The sequence below is a fragment of the Siphateles boraxobius genome, unplaced genomic scaffold (assembly GCF_051911475.1).
Source record: "Siphateles boraxobius isolate OS27281-9 unplaced genomic scaffold, OSU_SipBor_1 55, whole genome shotgun sequence".
NCBI classification, from domain to species: domain Eukaryota; kingdom Metazoa; phylum Chordata; class Actinopteri; order Cypriniformes; family Leuciscidae; genus Siphateles; species Siphateles boraxobius.
In genome coordinates this window covers 5,929,610-5,943,743 of record NW_027509181.1, presented here as the reverse complement: position 1 = coordinate 5,943,743, position 14,134 = coordinate 5,929,610, and the positions used below count along the sequence as shown (strand labels likewise).

Below are 14,134 nucleotides of genomic sequence, written 5' to 3'. Positions count from 1 at the left end.
ATTTTTGCAGTTATTTATGAAACTTGCTGAATTCACATTCTTGTTTCTCTGAAAAACAATACTATAGCCAGTTATTTTACTTTGAAATGTGCGTTCTGTGTTGGAATGTCTGTTGTTGTTTTGGTCTGTGTGGTCCCGCCCACTGCTAATTTACCCAATAGTATTTTGACACCCCGGGATGCCAGTTGGTGGAAAACGCAGCGTATTGCAGCCATGGAATCCAGCAAACAACTGGGTCAGAGATCGAAGATTCCACCTGACCTAAAAAGCCTCAGCTTTTTATCGTTACACATCTCTGTCAAGCGAGACAAGGAAGGATTTTATTTGGCCTTTAAGTTTCCTAAAGAGCTTAACCAGCAAAATCATTGTGAATGTACTGTGAAATATCTGATATATCGCACAGCTGAACTGACAACAATTTTTTCTAAATGATTATTTCAAACAACGCAAAACTTGTGACCCAAGTTTCTTCACAAAATAACCAACTATAAAAGCTATTGTGAAATATGTCATTGACTGGTGTTGTGTTAGTTACGGATTCTTACCCAGTAACATGGTTGCTATTTTAAGTAGCGTCTCTCTACAGTACATGTGATGTTTGACTATTGATTTTCAGGGCGGTAGTTAATTAGTTTTGGTTTGTCGTAAATAGAATGGAAAAGACGTACCACTTGTTGACCCAGTCAAGTTGGGAACTGTTTGTCTTGGTTGATGTTAGATTTTGATCAGCTCAAAAAGAAATGCCTTGGGTCCTCGCATTCAAAACACTCTGTCACTGCAAGGCAGTGCATAATCTAATAGTGAGATAAGTGTGTGTGTGTGTGTGTGTGTGTGTGTGTGTGTGTGTGTGTGTGTGTGTGTGTGTGTGTGTGTGTGTGTGTGTGTGTGTGTGTGTGTGTGTGTGTGTGTGTGTGTGACTGCTCTCCCATAGGGCCTGTCTCTACCCCGCTAACACACTTAAGCTGGGCTTAACCAACCCAAATCTGATTAATACCCCCTCCCGTCCTCTCCCAGCGCCCTTTGGGCCACTCGTAATGAGAGCTAAACAAGCCCAGACCCAGACCTGAACCCATAGATGAATAAACGGGTGATTACAGCAGGCACAGAGAGAAAGGGAGACATATTGTCTGTCAGGAAAGAGGAGTTAAAGGCTCCTAAAGATGAACAGAGAGACCTAGGAGGAGAGAAGGACTGGTTGAGTTACAGTGTTTGTTGGTTGTCAGAACATTAGGAATGTAACCTCAGCTTGAACCTAGAGATAGACAGATAGACGGAGAGAGACGGGCCGTTATAGGGTCAGTGTGTATTCAGAGCTTAGCCCAGACCTCTTGGGATGCTTATGGGATTTTTTAATTAAACTGTGGAATATGACACTCTTAAATGTTTAAATGTTACATCTTCAAGCCAAGTTATAGCAATTTAGATGAATGCTGATGTTAACGGATAACTTTCCCCAGATATATTAGACTTCTTTGCATCATATTTAGCTAGTGAGAGAGTCTAGTTTTTATTTGGGAATCGGCTGAAAATTCATTTTCTGTTTCGGCCTAAACCGTTTTGAAGGGCCAAAAGCATTGACTGAAAATGGTGACATTTAATTGCCGGATGGCGGATTTGACTAAGAAAGTGTCTATTTCATGAACACAACGTGGATAAGCTACAACAGGTAAACATGCCAGCTGTGTGGACGCTGTGGGGCTGGGTTATACCGGTTTTCTCTGTTTGAATCAAGCTTTATTTTGATGAGTAAAGATCTTTTAGTCTATGCTGTTTTCAGTTTATGTGTGAACAAGACTTCACTTAACAATATTTTAGCATGCCTGCCATTCAATAAACATAATAAGCATTGTGCTTTGCAACTTTTGGTATGAAACAAAGTCTGAGCTTTCAAATCCTGTCAGTTTCATAACACAATTGAACAATGTTGTGTTTACAGTCTTTAATGTAGACTGTACATTAATGTATTGTCTTTAATGTAATGTCATTGCTGTAGCCACTTCAGTTCGAGCGATCCTGTCATCTCGTTCACTTTAATACTCGTTATAGCACGAAATAAACATGAATGAACATCAGAAGGTTTGTTGAAAGAAATATGTAGTTTTTATTTGAGTGTTGATTATTAAATACATTTAATTAATTGATTATTATGAAAAAAAACATATTCCGGTGTATCACTAATAAAAAAGGGTTATTTTGCATTTTAAACCCAACTTTATGTAAAAGCTAAATTTGAACATAGTGCATTATGGGATACAATAACATAGTATATACTCAAGAAGTATATATGATGTTAGTTTGTTATTCAGAGCATTTTCATAGACTTAAAGTTTGAAAAAAATATCGTTTATGTTTGTTTATAGGTTAACAAGCTGTTAAAATGAGCACTTTTGAAAAAAAATATATGGTGTAATTACTGGATTTAGGGAAGTTTGTGATGTTCTTGGCATTGTTTCTCAATAAAAGAGTTTGCAAGCATAGCAGATGACGTAAAATACATGTATGCTCTACTTTAGTTATCTCTAAATATTTGGCATTTATGACATCAGGATGGAAAGGTCGTCTGTAAGCAGTATGACACTATGGCAGCAGTCTGAAGAATTATTCCTGGAGTAGATTGTATCTCTGAATGATTTTCTTAGTAACAGAAGTTGCAAGGCATAAAAGGTTTAGCGTGAAAAACAAGATGATTAAAAAGGGCTTCACAAAAAAAAATTCAGAAGCTTGCATACGGAGAAAAACAAGGAGCAAGAGAAAGAGATGGAGGGAGAGAGAGAGAGAGAGAGAGAGAGCAGAGGGGTTGTTATTGAGCACTAATGTGGTGTGTTCTGTGTACTTCAGTTGAAATGAGAGAACAGACTGACATAAACACTACAACACACACACACACACACACACACACACACACACACACACACACACACACACACACACACACACACACACACACACACACAACACTTATCTCGTTCAATTTGTCCCTGTCTCACCTCATTCGTCTTTCTCTGCCTGTCTCTCTGATGTAGTGGGTGTCCTCTTTGTAGTGTCCACACTATTATGCAGTGGCACCAAATTGGGGTATACAACACAACGCAAAGGGGAACACCAAAATCATGTCCTATGTATTCTAGCTTTACCTGTTGTGTGTTTTTTTTTATTTTTTTTAATTTTTTTTATGCCAAATCATATCATATCCTACAGTGATTTCCTACTTCACAAACTAAATTTGGTGAATTTGGGGAGCAAGACTTTAAGTTTAAAAATGTAATTGTGCTGCTGCTATTAAGTGTAAGACTGAATTTGACATTGTCTGTATGTGTATGTGTTGTTTTCAGTGTTAAAATACTTTCTCCTATCCCAGTTTATTGTGCATAGACAACTATATGGTCCAAAATTTACTATACACAAACGCGTGAATGCAAATGATTCTAGCTATTTAATCTAATTTTTTTAACCTAAATTCATTTTGATGGTCCCTTTAATGCATTCTGTTGACTAAAAGTAACGTTGCACCTTCGCACACGTACTGTTAGGGTTAGATTAGGTTGACATGTAATTGCAAAGTTACTTAGTCAGTAGAATGTCTGTTGGAGGACCAAGACAATAAAGAGTTCAGATATTAAGCAGACAGTCTACTAACACTCTAATGAGAGTTTATTGACATGTAGTTGCAAAGTTACTTATAGTCAACAGAATGTTAAAAAAAGTGACCATCAAAATAAAGTGTCACCCATTTTTACACATTGTTCTGTATTCACTTCATAATTCAAGTATTTTACATTTTCAACACCCCCATAAAGGAATGCCAGTCATTATCGTGTTCTAAAATATGTTGCTGGCCATTCATAGGTTTGACACTCTGAAAAGTGAAAAACTGTCTCTGTAATGCTATCAAAACATTGTTCTGTTTGCTTGAGTGACCAACATATCAACATTTGACTTGGCCAATGCATGAGTTCGGGCAGGACTACCTGTAAACTGGAGCAGAAGGTTGTGACGGCATGGGAAAAGTTGATATCTGCTGTCCTATGTTATTAGTCATTAGTCACAGTTTAACTGAAAAACAGAAAAACCTCATGTGTAATAATGGGCTTTTTGCTGAGGAAAACATTTGCAACTGAGCAGGACAGCGGTTTTCATAAGAATGTTCTTATCTTTTTTCTTAATATTGTTCTAAAGAAAAAAAACTGACTCCCTGACAAAACCATTATAAAACCATTGTAAATAACCTCTTAAAGTTAGGATAAGATTGTTATTGTTTAAATTAAAGAAAGAAGGTTGTTTAAATTAAGAACTAAGATAACAGTAGCTACATGTAATAGATATTACTGTGCATGAGTATTCTGAAGTGACATCAATAAGACGTTTTACTAAATACAAAATTCAGCTGCAACTCTAGTTTATATTTTTATGATTTAACATAATTTTCTGCATCATTCCACACAAAATATCTATTTAAAATACACATAAAACATGTAACTGCAAGTGCTGAACTCCTGTCAAGCCAGTCGGAATCAAAATAGTGTGTTCGCATATTAATATTATTACCATAATCTGCTGGAAGAGCAATCGTTGATCAGCGAGTCTTCAGCATGAACCGTCATACAATCAGATAGCACCCAAACCTGTCATGTTCTTCTTAAGAAAAAAATTTCAATTTCATAACACAATCAAACAATGTTGTTTTAACAGTCTTTAATGTGGTACGACATTGCTATAACCAATTCAGTTCAAGCGATCCTGTCATCTCTTTCAATTTAATACTAGTTATAGCATGAAATAAAATGAATGAACATCAGAAGGTATGTTGAAGAAAATGTTTGAGAATCACTTAAGAATTTCACTTAGGAATTAAAAAAAATTGCACTTAAGAACATTCTTACGAACTTCTTAGAATTGATTTCTTGACTTCTTTTTTTTTTTAGACTGTTGTGGATATCGTCTTTTTTTGGATAATTCAGCAGCAAGAGCGTTGGGAAGAGATGTGTGCGCATTACGGGGAATACTGTAGATATTGATGTGTAGCGTGTTATATCTATGCAACAGTTTACTGAGCGTTTTCTTTTAACAATTTTAAACAATTCATAGTTCTCTCTACACCAGTTTTATGATTTAACAGACGTCCGGTAGCAAGTCACATGATTTAAAAACAGCAATATACTCCAGCATGATAAAGTCCTCTTATGCAAAACCACAGACCTTTATCTACAAATCACGGATAATAATGGGAATATTGAATGATCTTGAAGTGCGTTTTACCGTGCTGACTGTCGTAAGGCGCTGTTTGAATGGTGAATGGAAAATGACAGACAGCCTTTAACAACTTTGATTTAACAACTTATATATTTATCTGTACGTCACATTAAGCTATTAAATAGCTTCAGAAGACTTGGAATGTAGTGCACAACAACTTAATGGTGATTTATAATGTTTTTAGGCCTTTTGTGGGGCTTAACAATAACAGAATAGTACGCACCATACTGGATTTGGATCGGTCTGACTGATACCTGATCTGGTAAATAGGGATGCTCCGATTGATCGGACGCCGATCATGATCGGCCGATATTGGCTAAAAATAGATTGATCGGCGATCAAAAAAGCCGATCACGTGACTTAAATTACTCGCCTGACTTTTTCGCACCTGCATCGTGGCGCACGGGCACACAACAGCAGAGTGGAGCTTGGCAGTGGCAACATGAGTTCTCCTTCACCGGAACGAATAGGGAGTCTCCCAACGGATTGAAGCGCGCGTCCGAGTGAAGACCGTGCACCGCGCGAGCCACAACAGAACGCGGTATCTGCGCCACTGATCGCTGCGACAACGAGCACTTTGATCACTTGATAAAAAAAAAACATTTCAGCGCTAGATCGCCTCTTATTTAACTACTGAACAAAATTAATGCTCTGAGTTAACTGGAGATGTTTTTATTTATTTGTATTGGTACATTCGTGCCGCGAGATGTTTCAAAAGTGGTGGTGGTATTTTATTTTTTTTGATCTGACGTAGTTGGTTCCTCAACTACATCAGATTCAGATTCAGATTATTTTATTTAATGCCATGTCAGCATTCAAAGCTATTTTCATGGCAAAAATTCAATTGTAAAAATACAAATATCATATAAATACAATAAAACAAAACAAAACAAGAAGTAATTGTATACAATATATATTTTTAAATGAACATATGATAAAGAATCCAAAACCTTTTCATGCATAATCTCATTAAATATGTCCTTTAATGAAGTAACTTCATAAAAGAGCATTCTGCCCAACTACATCAGACGTTCATAATAATAACAGAAAAAAACTTGCCATAGTTTTGTCCTTTTATCAGTAGCCAGTTTTGGTGTAACAAGTTGTACATTTTGTTGCCAATTAGTAAATGTAGTGGCTGTATTAAGAGGCTACAATTTCCAAATATGCCTAAATGTAACTTGATCCCCTCCGGTTAGGCTGATCTGATGTGTGTTGGTCTGCCTGACCCCTCTTTGTTTGGAATAATTTAATGTTACTCTGCCTTATTTGGGAAAGCTGGCCTACAGTAGCCTTAAGACATCTCATTTTCTAAATACAATTAAATAAACACATTTCGACAAATGGTGCAAACTCTGCTAGATTATAGATAAAAGATTCCCATTCCCCTGCTATTCTGTGATCGGCAGTGATCGGCAATCGGCAGATCATGATTTTGGTGATCGGTAATCGGTGATCGGCCCCAAAAATGCTGATCGGAGCATCTCTACTGGTTAAGAATGTCAGTATCGGAGCTAAATGCATCCCTACTTTGCACTGTGATGGCGAGTTTCAGAAAATGTAAGCATCTAGATGATTATTCTAATTTTGGTCCACCCACTCTAATCCCATCCTAAATGTGTGGTCACAGTGACCATTGCTCAGTGAAATTTCAAAATCCAGTCATATCAGTAATAATCTGCACGACCGGGAGTTTCGCGTGAGGGTGAAAAAAGATTTAGCAGATTTCGCTTCTGTAACATGTTCGAGTTGGTCGCGTGAATTTGCCGCACAGCCTAATAGAAAGCTGCTTGGTCAACAATGAACAATGCAACTTTTTTGCCTGAAAAAATTCACAGAAATTTCGCTAATGTGTCCGCACCTTAAGGGAAGGATTAATTAAAAGTCACCATGAAATCGATATTGACAATTCTTGTTTTTTATGGAATATTGCAGTATTTATTAAAAATGTTTTATCCATGCACATCATTATTATTTTTTTATTCATGTGCCCTCGTATTCTTTATTCAGAATAACTTCCCATCCCTCTTGCAACAACATCAATTCTCTGATGATGTCATCTAGACAAGGGCGGGTCAACCTGTCAATCACATTACATCACAGAAGCAGCAAACCTCAACCATCTAATGATCCAATCAATTCCCGCCCTTTATTTTTTCTTGTTCGAGAAGCAGTTTCATCTGGATATACATTAGAAAAGGAAAGAAAAGACTATCACATCTTCCATTTGATGCCAAATTCAAGCACAAGAGTTTGGTCATCTGGCATTTATAGACTTTTGGTCCAGCTCATGTTTGAGTGGACTCTTTTCATGCATGGGTGTTTAATACACTCAATTTGTCCACTCAAAACAAACCGTATGCCTTTAGCTCTTCGTTCATCCCGGATGTTTTGCCCAACGATGTGGCTCTGTGTATGTGCTTATCTTGGCTGTCATAGCCACATGTTTTAACTCCAGTTGTTTGATTTTCTCCTCCATTCTCTCCAAATCCTTCCTGCTCTCATTCTTATTCTCTGTGTGTCTACGGCTGAGTCAGCCTTTCATTCCGTCAGTCTGTTCCAGGACGTCTCTCTGAGTATTTCCTGCCCACAGAGAGACGGGCGGGAACATGCGCTCTGACAGAGAGTGTGTGTGCTGGTGTTTGTGTGTGTATGGATGCTGTTTCAGATATGCGTCTGCAGTCATTCTGTGTGTGTGATGTGCCCGGCGGGGCCGACAGCAGTGGTGTGTAAATAAGAGTTCTAAATTTAACTTCAGCTCACAAGTTGAGTTGCCCTCTGCTACAGCTGGGACACACACACTCTCTCACACACACACACTCACACACGGGAAGGAAATTGCAGCCAAACCAGCCAGAAAAGCAACCACATACTTTCTCCTCAGATACCCTCTCCACCTTTTCTATAAACAGAAATGCACACGTTGTATCCTGTTGAGAACACTATAATATCATTAACAAAATGTATAAGGCATGTCTATTGTCCAGGAGACCAGACCCTTATTCACATACTGCCTATGGTAAATAGTATGCAAGATTTCAATTAAAAAATATGTCATCCATCCATTTTTGGCTGATATTGCCAACAAAACCTTGCACAGAGGAGTTTGAGACCATTTTTTTACATAATGAATGATGGTATAAAGACACATCTTTATGATGTTATAGTATGTTGCAGTAATGGCATACTGTCTTAACATACACTCAAAAGTAAGTACAATCAATTGTGAAATACGTATTTTTAGTGTTGTATAATTATGCGATTTGTGAAGCAGCCCTTTAAATCTTCCTTCCTGACATAAAGAACACATTCTAATGATTTTTTTCTCATATACAGTATTCTGTTTGTGTCAGACACAGACAAGGATTTGTTATGGGAATTTTTGCTGTAGCAGTTACTTGTGGTATTTTCACGATTATTTTATACAATTATTTTAATTTTTTATGGTAATAATAATAAGAAAAATGTTGATTAATTAGATTTTTTAATAAAAAAAATCTGAAAAAAATATATTAATAATAATTGTTAGATAAAATAAAAACGAGATAAAACTATTATTACTAAATAATAATAATAATAATAATGTTAGATAAATAGAATTAATAAATTGACAATAATAATATAATTATAATAATGATAAGAATAACAATTCTTAAAGGAAAAAATAGAAATTCTAATAAAATATTGTTTATTATTATTAATATTATTATCATTAGTACTAATATTATTTTATTATTGTTGCTCTAATATAAAAATAATAGTTGTTAGATAAAATAACAATTAGAAACAAATTAATTAATATAATAATTAGTATTATTATTATTTGTATTATTATTACTATTAAAAATGCAAAAGATGGTTGTGGTTGGAACTGCTGACACCGCAGGAATCACATCTAGAATCTGTTCTCCCTCCCATCAGTGGTTTGAACAATGTTTAGCTGTGTATCTCTTGTTTTGATGTGTTATGGCTGGCTAATTATCATCAGCACAAATGTGTTCCATCATCATTGCGCTCAGATCATCTGTGTCTCTGACAGAAGCGCAGTTCCTCTAGAGGAATTGGTTCAGGATGTCTGCGTCTTTGATCTTGCTTGTAATGTTCCCAATCACACACTGCAGCGCTGTGGATCAGGGTTAGAAATTCCTCCTCGATAAATAGGAACGTTTGCTTTATTCAGCATGCTTTGAAATTGAGTTTCTGGTTTTATATGGTTTTGAAAATCTATAGAGTCAAGTTTTATTAAATTGATTCTATGCTTTACAAAAATTATTAAAATAAATTTTAATTCAGAAATGAACATGGTGCTCATCATAGAAAAAGTGTATTAATGTCACAGTCTGTATGAATATATCAATGTCAAGTCATTGACCCATAAACTGTCTCTCATTCACAGCAATTGAGACCCAGAGTACGAGTTCAGAGGAGATCGTCCCGAGCCCACCCTCTCCGCCCCCTCCTCCTCGCGTCTATAAGCCCTGCTTTGTGTGTCAGGACAAATCTTCAGGGTACCACTATGGCGTCAGTGCCTGTGAGGGCTGCAAGGTGAGAGACTCGGCCAACCCTCATTCACCCACACAACATGTGCTGGATCCAAAGGTAGCAAGTACTTATTTAGCTTAGTAATCATGTTTTCTAAATAAAACAACTGAATAATTTTATGGTAAGCCTTTCCACCACCCAAGAAAAGTACAGTTGTTGAATTAATTTTTTTTTTAAATACAAAGATTTTTTTAATACACATTGTAATTCACACACATCCATACAACCAAGCAAGATAGAGTAATAATAATCAAAGGCACTTTTCCATAATGTCTTTCTCTAATATCCTATTCATTATAGCAATATATGAGATGGTATATCAGATGGTTCACTTTAAAGAACAATGAAAGGTGTGGTTCGTTTTGATATCTCACTTTAAGGCCATGTGTCCACCAAAGCCTTTTTCCCCAGATGCTAGCTAATTTTTCCTATTGTTTTCAATGGGAGTGCCGTGTTTTTAAAACGCCAGCAGCATCACGAGACACTGAGCTTCTATCTCACGCTGAGCGCTAAGCTCTCAGCATTTTTTCCTCGGTCGCCGAGAGTTGAAGAATGTTCATCTTTGGGTAAAATGCAGCGCTCATCACTGTCACCTTTTACCCAGCCTTCCAATAACAGTGGAGGAGGGGCGGGACAAATACAACAGTGACCAACCGCCATACTCTGCTTGAACAACGTCAACAGATGACAACAACTAATAACAAGCATAATAAAGGAACAAGATAAATTAAAACAAGAGCCAGAGCAAATACTTCACATTGAATCAACATTTTTATACAATACAGAAACAAACTATCTGTGAAATGAGATACTAGTAACACTTCCCCCGATATTCTGTATTATAGCAAGCAAAGCGGCTCAACTGAAAAACGCTGTGATTTGAACATTTTTTAAAATATGATTGTACAGTTCTAGATTTGAGAATATATAACTCCCTTCATTAGCTTTAGTGAAGTTAGCCATTTATTGTTTTTTGGAAACTTGGGACCCACTTTTTATTAAGTATCTTTAAACTCCCCCTTTATATTAAGTATCTTTTAAGTCCCTCTGTAGTCATAGTTTTATCCCTTAAAACTCATCTTTGATCACTTTGTATTTTCCATGAAAAAAAAAAATTCGTCATGCCTTAAAATAGCTTTAATGTAGCTCTACACCCCGCCTCATTTAGTATTCGCGGTTGTATAAATATGCAAATGAGCCCCGCCTCCACTCACTCGCACCAGCTCAGAGATCCACTTGTTGATGATCACACGTTGACATGATTGCTTATTAGGTAGATTGTGTCGTCAGAAACACCAGCGATTTCAAACCGCGTTTTTGAGACTGTCTTTAGTTCAAGGCAGTTTTAAGGAGAAAATATTCAGCAATTGTTTTAACTTATACATTTGCACACGGTTTGTCTTAAAGCATATTAAAAACACCACATAGAATTATAATAAACATTAAAAGCTTGATTTAAACCACAGGGGGACTTTAACTAGCCTTACCTGTATCCCACCTCAATAGCAGCAAAAGTGTTTTGAAATACAACATGAACACAATACATATACTGTACCTAACAATACATTTTTTGACCCAATTATCAAGTAGTCAAAGACTCCCGAAATAAAGTAGGACCGAAACTTAGGTAGCAACTTCTACATTAACTTGTTAGTAACTTGATGTGTGGCTAACTACTTCTTTTTCAAGCTACTCATAATTTCAACTTTTTTATGTGGTAAAGACACTAGATAGCTACACGGCAAGTTTCAAGAGACAGGAAAGAAATAGTTCAGACACTGAACAAGGATGAAATGCTGTGCATATCGAGCACCTTTGTTCCTGCACACCATCAAATAGAGTCTACTTTGCAGGCCTATGAGTTCGGTTGTGGCTTACGCTAAGTGTCAAACCTGAAGTATACTCTAGGATAGTTTACCCAGAAATGGATTTCAAACCAAGCACGTTTGAGCTTCCGTTGACTGTGTTTGTTGTGTTGATCAATGTTTAGATGTGAATAAAAACCTGTGAATATAAAGCAATCGTGTTTTTTCAGGAGACTAGACCGCTTGAAGTATATGGATTACTTGTACAAACTCTTTATGAACTTTTTGACACTTAAAAAGTGTTGTTGGAACAGACTTTCAACAGAGCTACAGAAATATCTCATAATTCATTCAAATATCTTAATTTCTGTAGAATTGGCCTGAAATTGAATAAAAAGGGCAACAATTCCAATCAACTGAAGGAGTTTAGAGACATAAGGGTTGGATTTTTTGACTTTTTGATTTTGGTCATCAAGCAACATCCTAAAAACCAATCAATCACCACTCAGAACACTTTAGCAACCACGTTCAATGTCCTTACATGCACCAACAACACCTTACTTTATTGTCGCTGGGTTTTGAACTAGGAAGCACCATGTGGAAGTAAAAATCTATTTGTTTTGACACATGACTGGAGTTTCATTGTGTTGTTTGTGTTTAGGGTTTCTTCAGGCGAAGTATTCAGAAGAACATGGTCTACACGTGCCACAGAGAGAAGAACTGCATCATCAACAAAGTCACCCGCAACCGCTGTCAATACTGCCGGCTGCAGAAGTGCCTGGAAGTGGGGATGTCCAAAGAATGTGAGTGATGCATCACAAATGCTCCCTCCACAGCTGAAGTACTCTTGCCAAAATACACACACACATAATCATAATCACGCCTCCTTCTGGCTATACTGCACACGCCTCTGCTAGGCGCTGTCAGAATTGAGAAGTTAATTGGAAGAGGTGTGAAAATACACACTCTCACAGGTTTGCGGCAAAAGTTGTGAATGTGTCAAATCAGTGTGTTTGTTCAGAAATCGTCCGGACAGATCCAACAAACTCTCACCATCAAGTGGACATGAGTCTCCACTGCAGAAAGAGACACAAATGGTGTGTTTTTATTTAGGGAGAGGAACAATCCAATACCATGTCATATCTGATCATTGGGTGTGTGTATATCCATATCTGGCTCTCATTTAACCGCAAAAGCAAAATAAATAATTAAATTAAATTAAAGTTTGTTAATATTTACTTAATTTTGTAATTAACAATTTAGCTAATTTAGTTAATTTCACTCAAATTAGTCAATTTGACTGTGCTATAAATATTTCATTCATTCAATTCAAGATCTTAATAATTTGACATCACTTGAAATTATATATTACATAAATTTATGACTTTATTTTTTTACAGGTTTCCCCAAAATTCTCATGTCATTTCTATCAATTCTGCAATCACAGAATATAACACAAAATCAAGAAAACTCTGCATTTCCATAATTTTGCTGCAAAAAAATAAAGGAAATGGAAAGGCAATATTGGCTAATAAAAATTCATAGAACAGGGGTGTATTGACCATACGGAGCACCAAGACACCGGTTATATATACTAGTGTTTTAAAAGGAGAGAACATTTCAACCTGATTTCACAATTAGATTTAATACATTATTTTACTGGATACGCAAGTTTTTAATATTTCGAGTGAATGCGATCACTGTTGATTCTATTATATATTGAGAAAAAAAATCAAAAACAATAGTACACAAATAGACATTGCGGCAATTTTTTATTTTATTATTTATTTTTCTGCATTACAGTAATGAGACATTACAATCATGCAAAACATCTTGATGATCCTAAAACAGACTTCATGCACTTCATGAGTCAGTGACAGATATTTGTTTTTGACAGGTTTCATGGAATTCTTTCAGAGATCATGTGCATGTCGAGGTTAATGTCATGGGCCAGTCTGACAGATCCACCACATGGGCCTCTAGCAGGCATCATGGCGAGGGTGCAGATGACCCATTAAATCAGTCACAATGACAACCCACACTTGTTTCATTAAAGTGGGTTCTTATGAATTCACACCTCTTGACTCACAGTACATTTAGAAAATGATGCACAGCGACACTTTCACACTTCACTTCCTGCATACATTTGAACGCTCAAAACATCTGTAATAAAACACGCACACACGCATTGATTTTCAGAACAGCATGCTGTGTTCGCTCTCCTCCAAATGCTTTAGACTCACAACTCATTTGCTGCTGCTGCTGAGGGGAGTAGAGATTGTGAAAAAGGAGGAGTGGAGAGAGCGGGAGCGGAGGGAGGAAACATTGACATTTTTATCCTTTCATTGAATTTCATCTTTGTGATGGACGATATGCCAGCGCTTTAATTTTCTCCTCTTAAATTATTCCTGTCAAGAACCTCATGCAACACACTCACACACACCCTGAAACAGATATATGTGTGCGTTGAGGCCTGTTCACGCCAAGACAAATGTTTGTCATGTAAATGTGGAGCCATAAACATTTTGTTAACACTT

At 36.6% G+C, this 14,134-nt stretch overlaps 2 protein-coding genes across 4 annotated transcripts in view; both read left to right on the top strand.

Annotated features, from left to right (window-relative positions):
* Nucleotides 1–14,134, top strand: part of vps35l (VPS35 endosomal protein sorting factor like) — a 322,653-nt gene that overhangs the window by 264,387 nt on the left and 44,132 nt on the right. The window lies entirely within an intron of this gene.
* Nucleotides 1–14,134, top strand: part of raraa (retinoic acid receptor, alpha a) — a 241,090-nt gene that overhangs the window by 214,651 nt on the left and 12,305 nt on the right. For all 3 annotated transcript variants that reach the window (XM_077205970.1, XM_077205972.1, XM_077205971.1), the window contains 2 exons: nt 9,647–9,795; nt 12,259–12,400. In XM_077205970.1, the coding sequence (XP_077062085.1) occupies nt 9,647–9,795; nt 12,259–12,400 (291 nt within the window). The remainder of the gene's footprint in view (nt 1–9,646; nt 9,796–12,258; nt 12,401–14,134) is intronic.